General features: G+C 43.3%; 7 protein-coding genes across 7 annotated transcripts; 2 read left to right on the forward strand and 5 right to left on the reverse strand.

The window, feature by feature from the left end:
- Positions 1–2,474: 2,474 nt before the first annotated feature.
- On the reverse strand, positions 2,475–2,759 carry CABS01_13669 (uncharacterized protein; the record flags this gene model as incomplete). Its single annotated transcript, XM_060547011.1, has 1 exon — positions 2,475–2,759. One exon carries the CDS (start codon positions 2,757–2,759, stop codon positions 2,475–2,477), a length of 285 nt encoding a protein of 94 aa, XP_060394601.1.
- Positions 2,760–5,134: 2,375 nt separating this feature from the next.
- On the forward strand, positions 5,135–8,626 carry CABS01_13670 (potassium/sodium efflux P-type ATPase; the record flags this gene model as incomplete). Its single annotated transcript, XM_060547012.1, has 3 exons — positions 5,135–5,538; positions 5,863–7,819; positions 7,877–8,626. The coding sequence occupies 3 exons, from the start codon at positions 5,135–5,137 to the stop codon at positions 8,624–8,626; spliced, it is 3,111 nt and encodes a 1,036-aa protein (XP_060394602.1).
- A 327-nt stretch (positions 8,627–8,953) lies between these two features.
- On the reverse strand, positions 8,954–9,854 carry CABS01_13671 (uncharacterized protein; the record flags this gene model as incomplete). Its single annotated transcript, XM_060547013.1, has 2 exons — positions 8,954–9,630; positions 9,683–9,854. The coding sequence occupies 2 exons, from the start codon at positions 9,852–9,854 to the stop codon at positions 8,954–8,956; spliced, it is 849 nt and encodes a 282-aa protein (XP_060394603.1).
- A 1,817-nt stretch (positions 9,855–11,671) lies between these two features.
- Positions 11,672–12,399, reverse strand: CABS01_13672 (uncharacterized protein; the record flags this gene model as incomplete). The annotated part of the gene is made up of 2 exons (XM_060547014.1): positions 11,672–11,797; positions 12,280–12,399. Coding segments are annotated over 2 exons (246 nt in total), but the record flags the coding sequence as incomplete, so codon positions are not given.
- A 2,049-nt stretch (positions 12,400–14,448) lies between these two features.
- CABS01_13673 (uncharacterized protein) lies at positions 14,449–15,160 on the forward strand (the record flags this gene model as incomplete). The annotated part of the gene is made up of 2 exons (XM_060547015.1): positions 14,449–14,601; positions 14,660–15,160. 2 exons carry the CDS (start codon positions 14,449–14,451, stop codon positions 15,158–15,160), a joined length of 654 nt encoding a protein of 217 aa, XP_060394605.1.
- Positions 15,161–15,460: 300 nt separating this feature from the next.
- Positions 15,461–16,993, reverse strand: CABS01_13674 (HET domain-containing protein; the record flags this gene model as incomplete). The annotated part of the gene is made up of 1 exon (XM_060547016.1): positions 15,461–16,993. One exon carries the CDS (start codon positions 16,991–16,993, stop codon positions 15,461–15,463), a length of 1,533 nt encoding a protein of 510 aa, XP_060394606.1.
- A 7,404-nt stretch (positions 16,994–24,397) lies between these two features.
- CABS01_13675 (uncharacterized protein) lies at positions 24,398–24,685 on the reverse strand (the record flags this gene model as incomplete). Its single annotated transcript, XM_060547017.1, has 1 exon — positions 24,398–24,685. The coding sequence occupies one exon, from the start codon at positions 24,683–24,685 to the stop codon at positions 24,398–24,400; it is 288 nt and encodes a 95-aa protein (XP_060394607.1).
- Positions 24,686–25,168: the final 483 nt, after the last annotated feature.

Genomic DNA, 25,168 nt, shown 5'->3' on the forward strand with positions numbered 1-25,168 from the left:
TCATTCGGCATGGGAAAAGTTCGTCCGAGGTTGGTTGAAGGGATACTGGGCCTGTCTCGTTATCAGCTGGCGGAAAATTTCCTCTATGATACCATTTGTTTTCTAGCGAGCAGAGAAGAAGTAATGGCCTCTTTGGGTAAATGTGAACCTTGGCTCAATTGGCCGTACGCTTCAGTGGATGATGAGACAGAAAACTCAGCACTTCCAGATTGGAAGCATCCAGTTCCTCATCCGAGGCTGGCCATTTCGAGAAACAGCCTGAAAGATCACTTCCACTCGTAATGGCTGGCAGTTGTTACGTCGGCGAGATTCAGGTTGCCCTACCCACCAGCCGATCGCTAGTCACACCAACGCTGTGTGCACACCCACCTGGCACCATGGCCTCACGGCGCAACCGCCCCTAACTGAAACTTGCGTTGCCGGCCCTTGAGGTGGCAGCCACTGGATTCTGGCTGGGGCCGTTGGAGGCTGGACCTTGCTCCTCAACGCTTCCTGTGGTGCGCTCTAGGGCCGCATTGCACCTTGCGCCCCATGCCGCAAGTTCGCTGCCCAGCGCCCCGGAACCTGCCCCCCTTCGCTTCTCCTCCCCGGCCCTGGACTGCAAATCCCCCTCATCAAGAGCATGTTGAGGCTCAGGGCCGGAAAAGCGTCAATCTCAACGACATCCGTTTCTGTAGCCGCCGACGACTCTTTTTTCGCCGCGATATCTTCCGGCGATACATGTTGGATTTTGAGATCGTCTGGCGATGCCCAGACATTTGGTGAGTGCCGAGAAATGACCCCGCAGGGCAGTGCTGAAGGGCATCGACAGTCAATCAAGGGACGGCGAGTGTTCGGCGTCTAACATTCAACTTTTGGGCTCCGAGACTGTGAGGTAGATCAACTTCCAAGACCATCCCCGGGCATCGTGCGTGAAATGGCGCGCCATGGCTCATGGACATTGCTCCCCCGCGTCTTCCTGGGCGAGATTCCTTTTACCCCTCCTCTTCCCCCAGGTTCCCCGGCATTTGGATGGGCCCATGGTTCATGTTGGTATAGCGTATGCGGTCCCATGTGCCTTTTTTGACCTCTCGAAATGTTTCCATTCCCAGGCAGACGAGACCTTCAATGAGGGTTAGCCAAGGGTTGGCAGCATGGAGGGCCCCCACACTTGCATCTGGCGGCAGACAGATCTAAGGTCCGTACCGGGAACAGAGCCGTCGGATTGGTGCAAAAGTTTGGGGCAGTTAAGCTTAGCAAATGCCAAACGGGGCTGCTGCAAGGTGTGGTGGATTGGTTGTGACTTGTCCACAGTCATGGTCTAGAGCGAACTGGTCGATACGTGGCAGCAATTGCCGGGGCGTTTGCTATGTAACAAGGCTCCCCAGGCATAGCGTGTACATTGCTGAAACTTGGCCATTCTGCATTCCTTGATGATCTGATAGTATCGTTGAGCTGAGTGGCTGCTCATGATATCATGTGGACGTGGGACTGCAAGAGGATTGAGAATTGCTATGCAGGCTTGTTTCGGCGTAGCAGACTGGCCCAGAAGAGATCCACTGCGTCGACGATGTTTGAGCTGCCGTCGTTGGTTGGCGCTTCTTTCGCAGTGTTGTACCGTGTAGACTTGAGGGAAGTATGCATTCGTATCCTGACGCAGGTTTGGATAATTGAACTTGAGCAGGCATTTCTTCCTCGGCTCCAGTGGCCACCATGAAGCTGAGGAGACGCATTTTTCTTGGCGTTTAGCATTCAGCGATTGAATTTCAGTAGGGAAAGTCGAGGCGGGACTGGCCCCAAACATGACACTGCAGACCACGTACGCTTCCCTCAAGTTGGAACTTTGTGTACTTTGTACGTCTGCGCAGAAGTCGGTGGAAGGGGAAGAAGAGAAGACTGGTTCTAGCGGTGTTTGGAAATGCAAGGTCAGCAAGAAATCCCGCCGGGCGTTGAAGTATCCGTCTTAGGTACTCTGTTTCGATCCAAATGGCAGGTCCCTCAGGTTGGAGCATGGTGTGTGTTGGGATAAGGCTTGCTTTGGTCTGCTCACCTACCACTTTGGGAGGATAAGTGGATGAGGTGCGGAATTGCGCGATTGGCTGTGGGTGTCGACAAGCCTTGGAAAGACCACACAGGAATTGTGACAGTCAATCCAACCAACATTTGGGTCTAGTTTCTCCATGAGCGTCTGGACGTTCCCATTGTTTGGTGTGTTTGGCAATGGTCCCGTCTTTGCTGAAGAGCGGAAGCAAGCCAGTCACGACAGTGAGAGAAAACAATCCTAGCAACCAAACAGCCTGGGCGGAAGAAAACGCGGTAAAGCGAGGCGAGTCGAATGTATGCGTAATGTTGGTAGATGGAAAGCAAGGCACGTGGGCTAGCTAGACTTCTTGGTATGATGTAAGGTACCTAAGATATCGGTCTGTGGCTGTCTGTCAGAGGATACGATGAGCAAAGGTGAAGCTTGGCGGAACATGCTGCGACCGTCTCCGTACTCAGTGCTCCGTACCATTGCGAAGGCGAGATGGCCGTCGCAAGGTTTCGCAAGGTTTGCAAGGGTAGCCCTTCGTCAGTCCATTAATGTCTGGTCTGGTGGGGAAGGAACGAATGTCATCTGATGTCGCTCTGGACAAGGCACATTTTGGGGGCCAAATGAAGCGCGCTGAGGATGTGAAGGGGAAAAAAGTACATGATTCGGTTCGGATAAGGTAGAAGAGGAATACCCGCAGATAAGCGCACAAAGGTGTTGGATTGAGAAAGAACAGCTGCCAACGAGACATTCAATTGGCAAGATGCAGTCAAGCACTTGCAACTTGCCAGGCATTGATTGCTTCCTTCCTTCTTCTCGAACGGAATCAGGGTAGTGGGGCGGGGGGCACTAGCGCAGCTTGCCAAGAGCCGCGTGCCATTTGACCAATCGAATGACTTGAATGAGCAGGGATGACATTGGCAGTGAGGATGATGGCCGTGGAAGTTGGGACTGAAAAACGAAGGGATCATTGCGTGCTTGTATCCAAAGTCAGGTACCTGATCAGAAGCTTCAGGTAGCGTATCCGTATGTACAACTGTCAGGATTGACAAGCAAAGATTCCGACGACTGGTAGACTGGATGACCAAGAGTTTGGTGTTCTTGGCCTCAGAGAGCAAGACGGTTTGGATGAAGCGAATGGTTTGCACAGCCACTCTGGGCCGCCCCTATCAGCTATCAGCTGGCCAGAAACGGCCCCGACACCCCAGCCACTTGCCGAAGCCATGATTGGATGGCGGGTTCCCTCCTTCCCTGATGACGACGACCAGCCCGCGCTGGGCGGACATCGGTGCTCCTTGGCGGCGCCGCTGCGTTGCTTCTCCACCCCGGGCCTGCGCGTTCCCATCATCAGCACCGTTTCTCGCCTCGCCTTACCTTACCTTGAGGATACCTTACCACGATACTTACCTCACACAGTCACCATCCAAGGCATTCTCTCAGCTGCGTACCTTATTGAGTGATCCGACCTGACGCTACAGCGGACCTTTCAGTGATTGCCACCATGCTTCAGGGGCTGTGACGACTGATGCGTCACGCAATGTTGCTGCGGACTGCGCCGTCAGCCAGGTACCTCAGAGCTGTCATTGTTAGTCGATCCAGTGGGCTGGATTGCACCGTTTCCACAGTTTCGCCGGCACGAGACCGCTGGGGAACACGGAGGCGCTGACGGCGACTGGAGGAAGCTCGTCTTGGCAACTGCTCACTTGTCGTTGTTTGCGCCGCTTCGAGTCTTAGTGCTTTCCCTTTCTTGTTCAATTTGGCCTGTCAGTCCCGTCACTCTGGCAGCCGGTCTCTTCTGTCTTCCAAGTTGGTGGCACTTGCCTGCGCAGTACCAGAGTAAAGTACCTATCTTGAGGAAATGGAAATGGACTGGGAAGGAAACAGACAACCTGAACGAACAGTGTGCCTTCCCGTTGCTTGCAGCTGCATCGCAATCATGGAAGGCAGGAGCATCCGTGAAAGTATCAGGTACCTTTCCTTCCCGTCCCCTTTGGATTGCCGCATCTGCATCCACGGGCGTTGTTTTCGGTATACTCAGCCATCCCCCGCATCATCTTCAATTTGCTTCCTCTCGTCACGCCTTTCCCGTTTTCCCGTTTATCGTTTCTTCTGTCAAGCACAACCTTGACGTCTCGTTTCGTCCACAGCTGCAAGCCGCAAAAAAGCCAGGACTCCAGACACACCCCCATCTTGAACACATCTACTCCGTAACCTTGTCACCTATTCACTCCCCTGCGATTTGCCAAGCTTCCCGCCCACTTTGTCACTCCATATCCAGCATATCTTCGATCAAGGTATATGGCAAAGTACCTTACTTTACGTACCTGACCCAAAGTGCCTATCTCTACAAGGCACACCGCGCAGCTTTTGTTGATACCAGCTAACAGATGATACCTCATATCCACTCTCCAATGCCCTGCATGCAAGTCCTCCTCCCACCACTCTGCTCAACTGTTGCATTCCTTCGTTCCGTCACTAACAATTGTGGCCCTACTTTAGCTCATGACGGACACGGTACGAATACCTTACTGGCTCAATCTCCCCAGACAAAGTCCAAGACAGGAAGTCGCCCAACGGATGCGCTTCGGTCCTCACTTCTTCGGCCCATCCACTCGTCGTCCCGTTCGGTCGGAGCTATTTTCCCACCACCGTTCCGCGCCCGCGTTGCATCCCTCCACTCCTCCCACCCCAGTCCTCGGACAGTCAACGGGGGTCGCTTGGTAAGAGGTACCTCGTCCTCTCTCTCTCTTAGAGTCTCCAGGTCTCTCTCGTTCATCCGTTGCGGAGATACGTCCAGATCTTCCAGTATCCCATCCATTATCCATCCATCCTCCTTCAGGTTTGGTCGTCTTTCCGGTACATACATCCTCGCTCCCCTCCCTTGGCACGCATTCCACCCGCCACAAAAGTATAACTTAACGCTGCCTCCTAGCACACACCTCTCTTACCCTTCCCTCTTCTTTTTCCCTTCTCTTCTTCATCACCACCCCCAAGCTCTGAGCTTGCCCGTTCTCTATTAACAGATTTCTTTCCAGATCAATATCTGCAGGGCTTTACCAAAAGCACCAACACACCCCATCCAACCCCCCCAAGCGCGCGTTTTAAGCCGTTACCTACCGATATCCGATGGGAGAACCCGACGCCGTCAGGCATGGTGAACACAACACAGCTGCCGCGGAAGTAAATCCCGAGCAGGACGAGCCGCCGTCTATACCGCGGCCCCCGCCCATTCCCAACCCGGTCCCTCAGCGACCTGCCCATTCGGTTCCTGTCACGGACATAGGTCTCCTCTGGCAAACCGACCTTGAAAATGGTCTCTCAAAGGCCGATGCTGCCGCCCGTCTTGAACGGGACGGGCCTAATCGTATCGAGGGCGCAAAGGGCCTATCCGTTTGGGAGATTGTCATGAGACAAATCTCCAACAGTCTGACCTTGGTTCTTGTCATTGTCATGATTCTGTCCTTTGCTATCCAAGATTACATTGAAGGAGGTGTCATCACCGCCGTTATCCTTCTTAACATCGTCGTGGGGTAAGTTACGTCGCCTGCCTTCACCCTGTTACTTCGCAGTGGCATATGTCTGCTTCCCTCTGGTTCCTCGTGCCTGGCCTACCGATTCTATGATTCTCTTGAGTTGTTGCAAAGCACGACTGGCCACTCACCTGGCTGCCGCCCCACGACTGGGTAGGGTGACTGCTGACCGCTCCTGTGGACCGCGCACTCAATGTACCCTGCTCGCGAGATTCTTGGCAAAGTGGCTCATCCTCTACCCCTGCCCCCGAGCCAACTCGGTCTCACACACCTTTCCTACCCAGCACTTCAGTCGCCGAGCATTCATGGCTGACATCTTTCTAGCTTTGTCCAGGACTACAATGCCGAACAGACTATCCAGAGTTTGTACGCGCTGTCCGCCCCGACGTGCAAGGTCGTCCGTGACGGAATCGCGGAGACCATCAAAGCCGAGACTCTGGTCAAGGGTGATCTTGTCATGATCGCCGTCGGCGATGTCGTCCCAGCTGACCTTCGTCTTCTCGAGGGAATTAACCTCTCCATCGATGAGGCCCTACTCACCGGCGAGTCCCTGCCCATCAGCAAGCACCCCGAGGCACTCTTCGAGGAGGCTGATATTCCCCTCGGCGACCGCATCAACATGGTGTACTCGGCTACCACCGTCACTCGAGGACGCGCTCGCGGTATCGTCACCACCACCGGTATGGAAACCGAGGTGGGGAAGATCGCCATGATGCTTCGCACTACTCGTAAGAGAGACGAGAATGCCTCACTCCCCGCCCGCGCTCTCGCGCGCTTCAAGGCTGCCATGAAGAGCATCCTTGGTCTCGAGGGCACTCCTCTTCAGGTCAAGCTTAGCAAGTTTGCTCTTCTGCTGTTCGGTCTGGCTATCCTTCTGGCCATCATCGTCTTCGCGGTCAGCAAGTTCGACATTGACGACCAGGTTCTCATTTACGGTATCTGCGTCGGTGTCGCCGTCATTCCCGAGTCCCTTATCGCCGTGCTCACCATCACTATGGCTGTTGGTACCAAAGCAATGGCGTCTGGAAACGTCATTGTTCGCAAGCTCTCCTCTCTCGAAGCCGTTGGTGGTGTCACCAACATCTGCTCCGACAAGACAGGTACGCTCACGCAGGGACGAATGATTACCAGGAAGATCTGGCTGGCCGAAGATACGACCGCCATTATAGAGGGCACTACCGACCCCTATGACCCGACCAGCGGCAAAGTGCGTTGGCCTGGATCGACCGCATCAAGCTCGGGCTCTAGTGGAGCGTCGACTCCGACGGTTGAGAAGTCTGACGACACTATCATTTCCTCATCCTTCGGTGCCTTCCTCAAGGCTATTGCTCTGTGCAACAACTCCGCTGTTACCGATGGCAAGGCCTCGACCGATACTGAGTCTATGACCACCGCTACCGAGGTGCCGGTTTCGTGGACCGCCATTGGCGAGCCCACCGAGATTGCCCTTCAGGTCTTTGCTATGCGATATGGAAAGGGAAAGACAGACCTCATCTCGTCCGAAAAGACGAAGATGTTGTACGAGTTCCCCTTTGACTCCACCTGCAAGCTCATGAGTGTCGTCTACGAGTTCCCTGGCGCTCCCCGCCAGGTCTTCACCAAGGGTGCCGTCGAAGTCATGGTTGAGAGATTGGCCGAGTCGGACGACGTCAAGCAGAGGATCGCGGCCAAGGCTGACGAGCTAGCCTCAGAGGGTCTCAGAGTCCTCTGCGTTGCTCAACGATTCCTCGAAGATGCTGACAACGCTAGCGAGAGAAACGAAACGGAGTGCAAGCTCCGTTTCCTCGGTCTTGCTGGCCTGTACGACCCCCCTCGTGTCGAGACTCTCGGAGCCGTCAAGAAGTGCAACACGGCTGGTATCTCAGTCCACATGGTTACTGGAGATCACATTAAGACTGCTACTGCCATTGCTCATGAGGTCGGTATCCTGCGTGGCGGCGAGCCGTCTACTGCAGTCATGGCCGCTGGACAATTCGACGCCATGACCGACGCCGAAGTTGACGCTCTTGAAGCCCTCCCTCTTGTGGTCGCTCGATGCAGCCCTTTGACCAAGGTCAGAATGCTCGAGGCCATGCATCGTCGCAAGGCCTACTGCATCATGACTGGTGACGGTGTCAACGATTCGCCTGCTCTCAAGAAAGCCGATGTTGGTATTGCCATGGGCAAGAGAGGCAGTGACGTTTCCAAAGAGGCAGCGGACATGGTTCTTACCGATGACAACTTTGCTTCCATCGTTACCGCCATTAAGGAAGGTCGTCGCTTGTTTGACAACATCCAGAAGGTTTGTTTATCCACACATGCACATTTCCTCGAGACACTTTTCTAACCAGGCTGTCAGTTCTTGCTCCATCTCTTGATCTCCAACATCTCCCAGGTCATTCTTCTCCTTATTGGTCTGTCCTTCAAGGACAGAAGTGGCACCTCCATATTCCCTCTATCCCCTTTGGAGATTCTGTGGGTCAACCTTATTACATCCTCATTCCTGGCTATCGGTCTTGGTCTGGAGGAGGCTCAACCCGATATCCTCCTGCGTGCACCTCACAGTCTACGCGTTGGTGTCTTCACCTGGGACTTGATCCGCGACAAGATGATCTACGGTTTCTTCATGGGCTCGCTCTGCTTGGCCGCGTTCACTTCCGTTGCGTACGGACCAGGCGCGGGCGATCTCGGCAGCCATTGCAACGACGGCTGGAACGAGACCTGTGATGTCGTCTTCAGGGCCCGGTCCACCGTTTACGCCACCTTGAGCTTCCTGCTCTTGGTCACTGCCTGGGAGGTCAAGCACTTCCAGCGCAGCTTGTTCAACATGAACCCTGAGTTGTGGACTGGCCCCACGGCTGTGTTCAAGACCATCTTCAAGAACCGTTTCTTGTTCTGGGCCGTCGCCGGCGGCTTCATCATGACTTTCCCCGTCATCTATCTCCCTGTTGTCAACCGCGCTGTCTTCAAGCACGGCATGATTACCTGGGAGTGGGGCATTGTCGTTGCCTGCTTGGTCGTCTATGTTGCTCTCATTGAAACCTGGAAGGCTGTAAAGCGTCACATGGGTCTCGGCATGATTGCACGCAGTCCTGAAGGACAGGTTTAGTCCGCGCGCTAGATTGGAGATGATTCTGCTGCAAAGCAGATGCCTCTGCGCAGGCTGTAGTCAAATGCGTGGGAAGTTTCCTGGTAATCGGTGCCTCGGTGCGAAGTATTGGCGGGATTAATATCGGATCCAACATCGGTAATGGGAATCAGGCAGAATGGGGCTATTCAACATGAGTCTGGCAGGCTTTCGGGCTTTGGTGATGCGTTCGCTTTCGTCACACTCTTTTAGTATCTTTTCTACAAGGCTCTGGCTGTCGAGGATTTACTCCAGCCCCAAATTGCCACGCAATAAAATGAACTCGATGTTTCGAGCTCAACACACACTCTAAATGTTCCCTTGCGTACTAATGTGCTGACGTTCAATGGACCCTTGGTTCTCTGCATGCTTTTCGACAAAACCTGCTTCTCTCCTCTCCTGCTCAACCTTCTTCTTGTACTCAACCCAATCATCGCTCCTCGGAAACGGCACATTCGGCACCTCGGCCCCCAAAAACGCACAAAGCGGCTCCCATCCGTCTCCAAGTCTCAACTCGAGGAACTTACGCCCATCGGTCCTAAACGCCCTCACCTCCTCATGGTGCCTCTGAAAATACGCCTTTCCATTCTTTCCAAAGTCGTTGTCCCAACAGACAGAGTGGTATGCGTTCGCCAACCCCTCCATTGGCGACTTTCGAAATTCATCCCGGTGGAGATGTGCGTGGATCAGCGTATCCCGCATCGAAGACGCCCAGGAGTCGAAGGAGCGGGTGGTGAGGATTATCGGGGTTGTAGGGTATGCTTCTGCAAGGGCGGTTGGGAAGAGGGAGGGGGGGAAGTCGGAGACTGCTTCGTACGAGGAGAGGAGGGCGTCCCATTGGGATTTTGACCAGGGGCTTGGGGGGTTGGAGATGGGGAGGTTGTCGGTTATGGCGGTGATCCAGAGGTCTTGGTGGGTGTTTTTGGCGACTTCGCGCATGTGGTATACGGGGGCGATTTTGAGGATTGCGAGGGCGTCGGCGAGGGCTGGGGAGTGTTAGAGAGGTTTTAGTCAACGGGGATGGTAGGTGAGAGGTACACTGTATGCCTGTTCTGGGGAGACCCAGGACGAGAACTTTCATTTCAGACATGTTTGGCAAGTTGATCTTGTTAAAAGCGGACGAGGATACCATGATGTTGAGATGGGCGGGTTCTCGTTTCGTGAGTGAGCTGACCACAGCGATTTGAAGGAACTGAATACAAAACTTCATTGCGACTTCTGGGTTTGCAATAGTTTCTGCCATCTGACCTCGATAAAGGGATCGAATGAGTCCGAGATGTTCCGCAAGGCAAGATCACGGGGCTGGCTTGGATAGGAAGCTGACTCGGAGCGGGTCGGATCGGAGATGCTCTGAGGATCCGGGGCCCGGTCGCGGTTCCACTTTTACGGGATTGCGGCCGGCGTCATTCCCGATTTTGTCCGCTGGCAGATTACGTCACTCGAAAGAAGAGCCTCTACTGCAGGAAATTTGAGAACTTCTGAGAAAAGGATGAAGTATGGTCTTTGCCGAAAGAATAGGCAGTCTTGAGGGGACGGCAGGGCCACTCGATGCTGGATGCTCGACTGGGTGCAGGGAACTTTGGCCGTTGCTTGTATAGAGCCTAGCATACGGAAAGACACAAAAACATTGGAGTTCTTCGTGAAAGAAACGACCGCGTGAGGATCTAGTGTAGTAATCGTTGCCAGTGATTGAAGACGTGCGTAGACCAAGTACTTGTTTAGGTCAATTCATTTGTTGATCTTCAGTGCCCCCCCGGGGGGGGGGGGGGGGGGGGGGGCGGGTAGGGGGGGGTCGGTGGGGGGGTGAGATGTTGTATTATTTCTGAAGGGTTAAGAACGGGGCGAAAAAAAAAATTTTTTTTTGTTTAATTTTTTTTTTTTTTTTCGGCCCCCCCCGGGGGGGGGGGGGGGGGGGGGAGCCAGTATAAGTAGGTCCGTACGTAGTCTAAGAAGCGATAGAGCAGGCAACAAGCATGCGCGTGCAAGCATCAACAGCCTGGATGGAGCCTGCTCACCCATGGCTGTGATGGGAATAATCTGGATTGGTCAGCCTGGGTGGTGATGTAAACAGTGATAAGCAGACAACGACTCGCCAGCTAAGCCTTTACCAGTCGCCCGTTATTCTTGTCTCGGCACCACCGCTACCAGAGTATTCAACCCCTAATATGTGCGAGAAGTAGGATAGTGCGGGTATATTGGAAAGAGTTCTTATACTGGTCGTAAAGAGCGAAAAATACAGGAACAGCTTACTATTGAGTGAGTTAAAACAGGCACATCTTTTCCACACCGAGAAATTCGAGATTTCAGTCCCAACATCCCACCGTCTGGTTGCTATCTCAGAGTTCTCTGTCGCCCCCTTTTATATTGTTAAATTCATGCAATTGACCATGTCTTGAGAGCAAGAGATACCGATACCCAGACACCGAGTACCTTAAACAGAGGGCCATCAAATTCAATGCGAGTGACACGAAACGACTGCCATAACATCAATGAATTGCTATACTTCCACCTCAACGCGAGCTTGTAGTTGAGCTCATGTGTTCAGACATAAAGGGTGGCATCCAAGCTCCGATCGGAACAAGTAAAGTGAAGCTGGACAGTGCAGCTCAAGTGAGCAAACACCAGTCAGTTGCGGTCTTCCACCCCAAGACAATTTCATGTGAGTCTGTCAAAGAAGCTCCAAGTTTAATTAAGATAGAAGAGTTGGCATATTTTTATACTTAGGGCGGCTGGTACCTCCACGGGAATTCAGTTTGTTCTAGAGCATTTACCTACCAAGGTTACCCTGTACATCACAAAAGGGCAATGTTAGGGATCTACTAATATCAGGGACCATTCATCTTCAAGTTCTTTCAAGTAGACTCTCCGAGCACGGATCTCAAACTGAGGGTTCGCCCCTCCATCAGCTAACTTTACCCCTTTCGTCATCCGCTCATCGCGATTTGCCTTTCGGTCCTGCAGGCTGCGTTCATCTTTACTCACCAACACAAACTATACCACCGAAGTTCGCCCAATGCCGGAACACTCTCAAAAGTAAAATCCCCCAAGGGTCCGTCTGGAAGAGCAGGAAGTCTTTCTCAACTGGAGTGGGCATGGTTTGGAGTTTGGAGTTTGTCGATTGACGGGTTGAGTTCCCTGCGAGATAGGTCCTTTCCACGCCACCGACATGGCGTTAGACTAGATCACCCTATCTTTGCGAAGCGAGACTGGAAACATTCCAATATTGCATCGCCGTAGGACCATTACCGAACTACATCTTATATTACCAAAAAGAAGGAAAAGGCCATGTTGGTGATCTGGGGGCTTGGCTGCTTATATCTACTCATTGCTTCCATTTGCCAACAGCCACACCGATCACTCATTCCGTGGAGCAATGTACCGAGGCATACTTTGCCACTGATAAATGTGTGATAAACCAGTTTCTTTCCAATCAGAAAGCATCGGAGAATAAGCTTATTCGATGAAGAGCGAATCGCATTCGAAATGTGTGCCGTGAGGTCAAAGCAGATGACCCGTCACCTACCTATGTCTTCAGCCTTCTCCACAATGGAAGCCACAAATAATCGTTTCATTCCTCGAAAACCATCTGCCAAATACCCTAGAACTCCGCTCGTACCTCTGGAGAAGTGTTCGACTTCAAAGCGCGCGACTTCAAAGCGCGATGGGGATTTGTTGATATCAGGGCTACTTGTTTGGACGTCTGATCTGGTCAGTGAGAAGACAAGCTCCGAATATCCAATCTGGGCAATACTCGGCCTAAGAAAAAATCAAGAGGACAAGAGAATCAGCAGAACTTTCTTGATCAGGCAAGAAGATTGTGAGATGATGCAGCTCAGAAACTCCCCTGCAGAGTCAAACATTTTGGGCAAATGGGGGCCGGACTACCAAGGGTCCGGACCTTTGAGACCATGAGCTATACCGGACTGTTAGGACAGTGGCCTTTCAGACCGAGAAGGTTCTGGTGGAATTGGACGTGACGAATCCGCGGTCCAAGCCAGCCAGCCTCGGTGATTCGCCATTCTTAACCCAGGCTCGTGAACCAGCCAAATAGGGGGCACAGCGCGCCGCCGTACCCTGTTTGAAAACATCGGACATCGAACGAGGGCTGGACATCGAGTGAGAGGTGCCAGCTACCTCGCACGCATCCCCTCCCGCTCCGAAGACCACCTGGTGGTCCACGATCACTTGGCCCCCTGGCATCCACAAATCTTGTTGCCATCCGACGAACTGACCTGGGGGAAGGACCAGTTGATGCCACCACCATGACAATGACAGATTCAGTCATTCAAGTCCATGTCGGGATAACCCATCCTCAGCCACCCCCGTCCCAGAAACAAATTTGGTGACAGGGTTGCAGCTTCAGAGTCCTAGCCAGGCGCGGCTATGCGCCTGGCACGGACCTCTGCAGAGGAAACCTGCGGCGAAGTGACATATGGCAGACATTTGTCAACTGTGTCACTGTCTCGGATGGGGCACAGGATGCTGAGTCGAATCCGAATGCGCGGCTTTTGATTGCTTGGCACTGGCCGGGATCGTGGACACAGTTATTGGGACATTGGGCGCTAAGACGTCGTGGAGGCTCCCATCGAGACGTGAACGCACGATGACACTCAGTGCTGCACTAGCGGCTGCCAAACAGGAGACAAAGTGTCTCTGTAAGATGCCTGTCTAGCGCTACTCCGCCTTGCTAGGCACTAGAGGCAATTGACACACATAACGCTAACATGTTATGTGCAGGCGGAACACCCCGGAGTGCTGCTGCGTGCTAGCCTTCCCGCACCAGTTACCTGAAGTTCTGCAGGAGTGAAGTCAACTCAGTCTGCGCCACTGATTAGTCTGCTGAATACTTGAACCATTAAGTAAGCTTATTGCGTTAGTTTGGAGAGAATATGCGGGCCGAGAGGCGCGACAGTGTGCAGTACGTTTGCCAAGACCGCGAGCCTGATATCGAAACCCAGGCTCTCAGTGTTACCTCGGAGCCATCATAGCTGTCGAGCAGAAACATTTGACACAATATCTTGACAAATTTAGGGGAAAGAAATTAATGATTTGTGCCATCTGAAATGCTTCGGTGGGTATCGCAGCTTGCCGCGATCGCAGTGTGGTCTAGGCGGTGCGATTCATGAACGCACACACCATGGGAAATGAACAGCACCGCTGCCGGAGGATGAAAATAGAAGGAATCACCCTTTTCAGGTTCAGGGTCGCCATGCAGACTGAATGTAAAAGCCCACCACTTTTTGCCCGGGTCGAGAGACTGACGCTTCTAGTGGGGGTCCGTGAATCCACATTTCGTTTCGTCTGACCGTGAAAGCCGTGATCTTTGGTCGACGACCGAACCACGCTGCATGGCGTGCCGTCTGCGCGCGTTTCAAGGGTTCATCCTCGGCCGTGACTACACTCAGCCGGATGAGGCTTCCGCGGCGCCAATTGCAACAGCTTAGGCGAGTACTGACAGATTCTGACGATGGTTACTGTGAGAGAAGTCGGTTTTGCGTACCGCAAGTCTAGGTACTGAGGATACAGGCTGATGAGCCGTATGGAATTCGATGCTTCTTGGGCTGAGACTGCAATGGCTCGGATGAAGTCTCTGTGACGGGAATGCAAAGACCAAGTTGACTCGTCGTCAATGTCCCGAAGCTGGTATATTAAGACGGTGGATTTCCAGGTCTAGGTCAAGTTTTCCTTCCATCTCATCAGCATCCAGAATTCTCAGCTTACAACGATATTCCAACACTTTCCTAAATAACTTTCATCCTTCGCGTCAATCAGACCAAGCCTTCGCTTACCGAATACCAATCAAAATGCACTTCACCAACGTCTTCGTCCAGGCCCTGCTTGCCGGCTCCGCCGTTGCAGCTCCCGCTTCTCTCGCCAGCAAGCGTCAACTTCAGCCCATCCAGGCTGCCTTGACCAACGTCCAGGACTCTCTCACCGGGCTCGACACCGCTGTCAAGGTACGAGAAGATGACTCGAACATGATTCAGTGACCGAAGCTAACCCGCTCTTGCGTAGGCTCTCAACGCCGCGGATCCCAACACCGCCGCCAACCTGCTTGATGCTTCCAACAAGGTCCAGACCTCGCTGAAGCAAGGTACCACGCAGATTCAGGGCGCCCAGGAGCTTTCCCTCACCGATGCCCTCACCCTCCAGCAGTCAGCCGGTGGCTTGACCACCGCGGTCCAGACCTCCGTTGATGACTTGGTCGCCAAGAAGCCGGAGCTTGACAAGCTTGGCGCCACCTCCATCGCCGTTGACCAGCTCAAGCAACAGAAGGCGACTGCCGGTGACTTCAGCAGTGCCATCGTTTCCAAGGTCCCCGCGATCGGCCAGGGTATTGCTCAGCAGTCTGTTGACCAGGTTACTCAGTCTCTGGACGGTGGTATTCAGAAGCTCGGCGGTGATGCCGCCGGTGGTGCCGCCGGTGGTGCCGCGCCTGCTGCCCCCGCTGCCCCTGCCGCTCCCGCCGCCCCTGCTGGCGCACAAGAGCAATTCCACGCTGAGGTCATGGCCTAAGCAGCGGTTATTCTGAGGAGAAAGATGGTACAGGATCCAACCATGGAGATCTGATGATTATATGAAGATTTTTAGCGAGTTTCCTTTTGTGTGGTGTATTGATAGGTGAAGACAGAATGGTTAGCTGAGCTGCCGGAGCAGCTGCGCTGCATAGTGTGTATTGTTCAATTGAAGCCGATTTCTCACATTGGTGTTGCCTTTTTAGAGGGAACCTTAAGATTTGACTCTGGCCAAGGGTCTTTGACAGATCCCATCACCTTTCGTCTGGTGCCAGTGCCTGCTAGAAAGTGGCAGTGAAGATCACTCAGACTCGCTCAAGGCACCCAACATTCGGAAGTATTGGCCTGAGCTAAATGAGTTGCTGATCGGACCTTTTCGAGGATGAAATTTTCGAACACGGTCCATGTCAAAGACGATTTCCACCATCAACGCGGCTGTCATTGACAATGAAAAATTAGGGTTGATCGGTATTGCAGTCCTAATCGTTACCAATATATTTCCAACAAGGCTTGCAGAACTAGGTGGGAAGTTTTCGTTGAGTTGCATAGCGACATCGAGGCCATCCTGTTTGTTCCAATTAGGTAATATGCGGCATGCTCGAGGCCAGTCTTGCAAGGCGCCTTCGTTGTCCAGTGCCGCTTCGAGATAGATACCGATGTAACTGCCATCGTCACCCCCAGAATCCGTTATTCCGAAGATAAGCAGGCTACGACCATTTCCATCAGTAACTCCCTGGTCAAGCATGGCCATCAGACTCGTATGTTCATACAGTGCCTCGGGGGGATCTACTGCGTGAAGACGATAACCGGAAAAGCCACGCGGGAATGTGATGAAGCAAGAGACCTTGTTGAACGTTCCTTCTGTTTGCCTGAGAGGCTCAAAAATCCGTCTCCAAAGGCCTTCCTGGTCCGCCTCGTCAAGCATGGAGATCATGATGTTCGTTGATTCTTCGGGTATGAATTCTGAAGACAAATCATCAGGAGGCGAGGCGTTTCCTTCATGCCATTGAAGAAGGGACTTCATCGAAGCCGAACTGAGCGATATCCACGGTGCAGGCAGAGATACGCGCGTAAACTGGCGCCGGTAATCGTTGTTGTGAGATGACAAAGGTATGCAAACGGCGCTCCTAGCATGCTGCTCCTCAATGCTCGTGGTGCAGTTCAAAACGCCCAGAACGAAGTCAGGCGACAATGTCTGGATCAGGGGCAAAGATATTGAAAGACCGGCATTAGTCATTGCGTAAAATGGCGGCGTCATTGCCGTTGGCGCTGCCAGACGGGACCAGCGGATGATATCTGTTGACTTAGAGAAGAGCGAAGGTGACGTAGCCAAGGGTGCCGTCATGAGTAGGCTCGGCATATCGGAGACGAAAATGCTCTGGTCATCGGAGACCCTGATTATCTCCTGCTGTAGCCTTAGGAAAGCCTTGATGCCCTCTCCGTAGAGAAGAGGCATATGGACATCACAGAGACCGAGGAGACAGTATGCTTGGTCTTCTAGGCGAGTTGTGACACGGTGAGCAGCCCAAGACATGATTCTGGCAACACTGTAATTGGAAGGGGATGTTTCGCCTAAAAGACACCATTTGTCGATTCCAGTTGCTCGATGTATTACGTTAAGCAAACTTGGTTTTGTTCCAATAAATGTCCAATCCTGAGTGTAAAAGTCGATGCGGCGGGGAGCAATAAGCTCCTGCAAAGTCCAGCCACGAGTAAACCATTTGCTGTTCAGGAATTGACTGTCCAGGTCGCGATCATCCATGGCCCTGCTTGAGACTGATACGTCGGCCATATAAACGTAACAAATCGCTGCGTCCTGGTACCAGACAAACATGGAGTTAATAGCCTCTGTCGGATTAGAAGTCCAATTCGACCGCGGCATACAGCCGACTGCGCAGGGGCCAATTAGGGGCCCTATTTACGATTATTATAGCTAGCCTAACCTACAGTTAGAACCTCCCTTTTATACTTACTATATAAATATTTATATAGTTTAATTAATCTCTTCGTTAACTACGGTTCGAATTAATTATTTTATAATAAAGATACTAATATTAATTAGTAATTAAATTCTATTATTATAAATTAGTAAAGTATTTTATTATATAAAAGAAACGACTTTTTAATACTATACAGAATAAGAAATTCGTATTAATTAACTTTATAAAAATAGATAAACAAGGGAGGTAATTCTTAAATACTATACGGAATTAAGTAATTATAGCCCTTTATTATTTATAAAAGGTCGATATTTATTACGTTAAACTACGTTAATTAATAAAACTACTTAAATAATTAGACTTTTACCGTCGCTTTAAATAGCTTTTTTACTAAATAACTTTTCTATAACTAGCCCGTAATTAAAAATTAACTAATTAAATTAGTAAAAAGTATATTTACGTAATAACTACCTACTTAATTAATTAGCGTAATAAGTAAGCTTAATAATATAATATAAAAAAGTACTATATAATTAAAAAAAAGAATTTTTAAATATAAATATTCTTAGTTAGCGTAATAAAAAGTATATAAAAGTTATTAAATTAAGAAATTTATAATATATAAAAAAGTCTATTATTATAAGAATTTTATAAATATAACTTTAAGCCCATAATCTAAACGACCTCTTTATAGCTCCCTTAACTACTTTCTAAGTATTATTTAAAAATATAATATAAGGGACGGTTTAATAAAAGAGGAGGGGATTTAAAGGTCTTAATAATATTAAATTAAAAATATTATAAATCTCAGAAATTAATTTAAAAAAAAAGCGACTATTCTAAAATAGTCCTACGACTTTTTAATAAAGTTATTATTAGTTTAAAAAAAGGCTAAAAAAACGAAGATCTAAAGGGAAAAAAAAAGAATTTTCTAAAGGGCTATTAAAAAGCTTTTTTTTTATATTAATTCTTAACGTAAAATTACTAATTTCGAAATATTAACTAAGTAATAAAAGGGATTATTAATAAGCGATAATTACTTAACCATAATTAAGCTATAAAAAAGACTATTTAAAAAATATAAAATAGAGTATTAAGAGGCTATAAAAAACGAGGTCCTTAAAGTATCTAACCTTATTATATATAAATAATAAGTAAGTATTTTTAATAAGTTTTTAAAGTTTACGATTTTATAAAAAAGAGGGCTTAATTTTATTAACCGTACTTAACAGCTTATATAGTTCTTAATAACTTATATAGTTCTTTTATAAACTACTTAATATTTATTTTTAACTATTTTTATAAAATATTATTTTAAAAAAGATAGGTTAAAAAAAGAGGTTATTTAAAAATTATAAAAAGCACGAGGCTTAAGAAGTTAAAAGTATATAAAATAATAAAAATTAATAATTAGTAAAGATCTTGAGACTAATTATTATATTATTTTATAGTAATATAAACGTTTATTATTATTATTAAAAAAAAGAACTATTAAAACCTACCTTTTTATACTAAATAAAAAAGAGGATCTTAATAAGTATAATAATTAATAATCTAAAAAAGTAATAATAATTATTAAAAATAATAAAAATAAGAATAGTAGCGAGATAGTAAGAAGAAGTAGGAATTTCCTAGACTTTAATAAATTTATTAAATAATAAAAATACGGATTTATTATAACTAATACGCGGATTAAATATATTCTTATTAAAATTAAATACGCTAATAACTACTAATACGAGTATAAGTTAGAATATAACCCTTAATAAGTTAAGATAAAAAAAAAAGGATAAAACCCGATCCTAAATAGAATCCTAATCTTTTATAAGTAAGTAAATATTAACCCGGATTATTAAGGAATATAAATATATAGAATTATAAATTAACTTAATAATAAGTAAATTAATATAGTATTAATCTATTTAATTAAGGTTTATATAAAAAAGGGGCTATAGGGGCAACCCCTATTTTATAAAATTATAAATAATCTTAATTACTAACTAAATAAATAGTTTATAAGCGCAAGCTTAGGAATTATAAAAATAATTAATAAATTCTTTTACGAGCGAGGGGTATTATTAATATAGTTATAATTATAAGAACTATATAAAATCTTAGTAACGACGATTATAGAGGAGGAATTTATATTATAAAACTAAGTATAAGTTGATAGGGTATATAATCGTTTTAATAAATTTAAAAAAAAAGTAAATAATATAGATTTCCTTTTTATAATTATTAATAATAATCTATTATTATAAAAGGATATATAAAAGCGAAATATAATACTAAAAATACGATAATTAATAATTCTACTTATTTTAATTTATAGCTCGTTACCGTTACTAATACGAAATTTAGTATTAATTAGTTAATAAAAAAAGAAATAAACGACCTAAAGTTATTAATAATACGTAGCTACGTAGGGATTATATATAAATATTAAAAATATAATAATAAATATAAAGTAATTTACTAACTTTAAAAAGATCTTTTTAAAAAAGAAATTATATTTTAAAAAGAAATATAAGGTTTTATAAAAAACCCTAATAATATTTTATAATTATTATAAAAAGATCGGGATTAGGGAATACTAATACTATTTAATAATTAATATCGTATTTATAAATAAAGCCTTTAATTACTATTACGAAATAGTACGTAATCTCGATCGAAACGACTTTTTTAATATTATTAACGTAATCCGAAGCCGCTTTAAAACTTATAATAAGAACTTAAAGCTCCTATTTAAGCTATAAGTAATTTATTTTATATTTATAACTAGGATAATAAAGGGTAAATCGTAAATAAAGATTTTTAAAAAGCTTATTAATCAAATTAATAAGCTAGTAAAAACCTAGCTAAATAAGGGAACTAATAAATAGAAAATCGAATATCTTTATATTATAATTTAGTATATATTAAAAATAAAAATAACCCTATACTAAGTATTTAAAAACTATAAGACGCTCTACTTAAAACTAAAATTTAGCTTTAATATTAAAATAAAAATACCATACTAAACCTATTTTTAGAAATATAACGGCCCTTATTAATAATATTATATTAATTAAATATATAATAAAAAAAAAAGAGGCTAAATATAATAATTACTAATAGGGAGGCTTAGATTTATTAAATAGGCCGAGATTTAACTCGTAAATAAAGTAATAAAAAAAATAATATTATATTTATAAAAAAAATAAATATTAGTTAAGTAATTACTCTAAGGAAGAGCGTATTAAATTATATAAATAGTATAAAAAGTTAAGAATAGTAAATAGTAAAACTAGCCCTCGTTAGTTTAACTAATTCCTTATTATATATAAGAGTAGATCCGGGGGTACGGAACTTAGTAATAATAACTAAAATAGTAGTTTAAAATATCCGCTCCTTATAAAAAATTCGGAAAATAAAAAAGATCTTACCCTCTATATTAATAAATTAGATTATAATAAAACTAACGATATTAATTACTTTTTTTTTACCCCGTTAGTTTTTAAAAAATATACGAGGCTAAACGAATAAAAAGTAATAAAAGCTCTTAATAAGTAGGCTTTTATTTATAAATAATAAAAAAAGGTCCTTTAAATAATAAATACGGAAGTAGCTAAAAAAGTAAATTTAATAAGGCCGAAGTCTATTCCCTTAATACTTAGGGAGAAGACGCTATTTCTCTTAATATTTAAAAAAAAAAAAATACTAAGTAAATTTAGAAATAGTTAGAGGGGTCCTTTTTATACCTTTTAAATTACTTAAATACTAAGCTCGTATAAGTATTTTATATAAGCAAAAAGTACGGCTTAGATAATTTTTATAAAATTATCCTAAATACTAAAGTATTATAATAATTAATAAAAAAAAAAGGGTAATTCTAAGTATTATAAAAGATCGTACTAGTAACGCTTAATATATTAATAATAAGTATTATAAGGATTAGCTTTAGCTTAGGTAAGGAAATCGTCGCCCTAGGTATAGTAAAAATAAAAACGTATTTTAGAATAATAACTTTTTATATTTTACTTATTAATACCCTATTTCTCTTATACCTAAAAAATATAAATTAACTAGGTATTATATTTAATAATATAAGGAATAGAATCTCTAGTAATAAGTATTTTAAAATAGTCGAATAACGATAGGGGTATACGTTTATAAAGCTTATTAATAATACGAAGTTAATTAATTATTTAATAAAAAGTAAGCTTAGATAACTATACTAAAAATTCGGGCACCCGTTAGTTATAAAGCTATATAACTTTTTAAAATAATTAGGTAATAATAATATCGAAATAGGGGTACTAGAGTAGTTAATAAAAGTATATTACTAATACTAAATAAATATATAAAGCCTACGTAAATTTAAATTTAAATTACGTAATAAGCTTAACTTTAATTAAAAAATCGTTATCGATATTTTTTATTTAAATAGTCGGCTAGTCCTATATATAATTAATATAACTATATCTTTTTAAGTAAAGTAATTCTTTTAGGATTTATAAATAAAAATAGTATAAATAGCCCTATAAAAAGAATAAATCGATATATACTAAGGACCGCTAAATAGTATTAAAACCGATACTAGTACTAGTTTTAAATTAGTAAAATTTAAAAAAAATACGATAGCTTATAGTATATAACTAAAAGTTATACTTATTAAAGCGTATTATAATATTAAAAAAGTAAAAAGGGTATATTAGTAATTAAAAAGGGCGTTTAGAATTATTAAAAAAGAAAATTTCGATTTTATTAATAATAAATGCTTCTAGATAGTACTTAAATACTATAACGATACTATAGGGCCTAACGGGCTTATACTAATACTATTAATATTTAGAGTATATTTAAAAACGACCTTAGCCTCGCTATTATTACTAAATATAAGCTAACGAGCCTAAGTAATTAAAAAAGTAATATAAGTATTATATAAAATAAGTATAAAAAAGTAAGTTAATAAGGTAATTATTATATATAATAAGCCTAATATAGGGAGTAATTTAAATATATTACTAAATTCGGATATATAAGTATAATATAAAATTACTTAATAATAGGCTAGGCTATATAAGTTAATTTTTATTAACGAGCGCTCTTATATAGTTATAAAAGATCGTAATTAGTTATTTAAAATATTAATTATAGTAATTAGACCGTACTATATAAATCTTAACGAAATAATTTTTAATTTATAAAAAGAAAAAGAGCTAGGGGAAACTATATAACCTATAGTAAAGGTATAGGAAATTATCTTTAATAAAATCGTTATAGTAATATTAATAAATAATAAAGAAAAAGAAATTACTAAAAAAGTACTAATATTACTAATAAAATATTATAAAAAACCACGATAGTAAGCCCTAACGTAATAATTTATTATTAATAACGAGGTAATTAATACTTTTTATATAATAAAAAAAAAAGCCGATTTCGAATTAGTAATTAAACTACGTAAAAAAGGTATAATTATAATTACTAAAAAGCTATATAAGGGATTAGATCTTATTAAAATAAATATTTTTTATAATCGAGGGGTTTATTAATTTATTTTTTATAACTTAGAAAAGTATATAAACCTCTATATATTTAAATTATAAATAGTTTATAAAATTAAAAGGAAAGGAATATCCTAGCTATATAAAAAGTCTAAATACGTAATTTAGGGATATAGTAACGTTAAAAAAGTAATACTACTTATATAATCGCTTATTATATAGCGCTATAGCTAATAATTAATAATAGTATTAATAGTATTATTACGGAAAAAGGGATACGAGATTTAAAGTTATAATATTACCTAGGCCTATATTTAATCAGCTACGGGGCTTATAAAAAAAATCCTAGCCTATTTACTAAAAAAAATAGTTAGTAAGTACTTAGAAAGTACGATTATTAAAGTATTTAAGCTACTATATAGGCTCGTAAAATCGGGTACTTATTAATAAACTACTTATTACGATTTTTATATTAATTAATTATTAATAGTTACCTCTATATATAACCTGTACTTATTAATTTCTAAATACGAAAGTAATTAATTTAAAATCGTTAAAATATAGACCGATAATATATTAAGCCTATTTAATATTAATTTTATAAAAAAAGAGAATAAAGAGCTTTAGAAAGCGGGTTTCGTAATAAAATTAAAAAAGGTCCTTATAATAAATACCCCCCTAGTTTTTAATAATAGGATTTTTATAATTAAAAGGGAAACTATTATTTTTTAATAAAAGGGGTAGGGTAAGAAGATTAACCTTATTAATCCGAACGTAATTAATATTAAAAAATAGTATAAAGCTAAGCTTACGCAAGGGGTATATATTATAAATATTTATTAACCTAAAGTAATTTTTAATTATATTAAAGTAGTATAAGCTATAAATCTAATTAAATAAAACGTTAAGGTACTTAATAAGTAACTTAAATAGTAATAAATAAATCTTAATTAAGGCCTTGTTTATTACTTAATTAACTTTATAATTAATAAGCTCTACGTTTTTATTAATAAGTTATTTACGAATAATAATAACCTTATTTCGTAATTAGGGTATATTATTATCCTAGTTAATAAGAATATAAGTAAGAGCGAATTTACTATATATAGTAATATAATCTATTACTCGTTAATTAAAAATAAGTAAATAATAAGAAGTATATTAATATCAGAGGTTTATAATATAGTTAATAACGTTAACCTCTCTTATACGATTTTAATAATACTAAAAAAGATTACTAATTAACTTAGTTTTTTACTTATTCTAATAATTATTTATACTAATTTATACTTACTATATAAATACCTCGTTAAATTAGGAATAATAAAAAAAAAAGCTTATAATTAATATTATAGCCCTTAAGTAATTGTACGAAAAGTATAAAATACTTAAAATCCGTTAGATTAATAATAAAAATAACCTTATAAACGCTTTTATAAAAGTAGTACTAAATAAGGAGTTAAAGTAATTCGTAAATAGTAAAAAAGTTATTATATAAATAGAGGGATAGGTTATATAAAAAAAATAAAAAAAAGAGAGAAAAAAAAACGGCTTAATAAATAAGCCCGAGGTCGAATTATACTTCTAACTATAGTAATTAAATTAGTAAAAAAAAAAAAAAGTTAATATTAAATTAGAAATCTAATTTAATTATAGTATATAGCTAACTATATAAGGGCTAATTAGGGGCCCTATTTATAATTATTATAGCTAGCTTAACTTATAATTAGAACCTCCTTTTTATACCTACTATATAAATATTTATATAATTTAATTAATCTCTTTATTAACTACGGTTCGAACTAACTACCCTATAATAGGGATACCAACAGCCTCGGATAATTTAGCAGAACTCCGCTTATCGATGCAGTTGGTATCTACCCAGGCGTGTGTGTACCCATCCTGCAGGGCCAGGCGGCAAAACGATTCGATCTTGAGGAAGCCTTTCTTTCCTGTCCTAGTCTCACGCTGGCTCCATTCTTGGAACGATACTTCTCCGTCCTCCCAGGTGTGGGAAAGAATGGCATACGGTGGAGTGCCGGCACGGTCAAAAAACTCCTCGAGCTCCAATGTCGCCGTGTTGATCAGATGCATGATGGGCTAGATTGGGAGCACTCATAAGAGAAGCTCACATCTAGATAACAAGAAGGCCGCGATGAGATCCACGGTGAGAAGGTGAGGTGTCAGAAGCGAGGTGTGTTTGGGATGAGGGGTATCCCAGGCATCCATCAGTTGGGAGAGCCTGATCACTTAGAACTTAGAAGCTATGTTGAGATGACTAAGCGGCAAGAACATGTTCATCTTATCTTTTGGAAAGTCCTTACCTTCTATTTGGGCAGTGCTTTCATCGCATGATGCCAATTGTACTCGAAGGAAGCATCAGCCAACGTCCCTTTCCGCGCGTTGACGGCCACCTCCGCTGTGAATCGGGCAAGTTCCTAAGATTAACTTTCCAGAGCCGTTACGACCGACCTGATTGTGTCTGAAATGCTCTCACGTGCCTATGTTGGACGAACATGGAAGCTTCTCAGTTTTGCCACAGGATTCATTCTGACATCATCCCTGAATCCCCGGCGG

The sequence above is a fragment of the Colletotrichum abscissum genome (assembly GCF_030869225.1).
Source record: "Colletotrichum abscissum strain IMI 504890 chromosome Unknown Scaffold_47.1, whole genome shotgun sequence".
In the NCBI taxonomy this organism is placed as follows: Eukaryota; Fungi; Ascomycota; class Sordariomycetes; order Glomerellales; family Glomerellaceae; genus Colletotrichum; species Colletotrichum abscissum.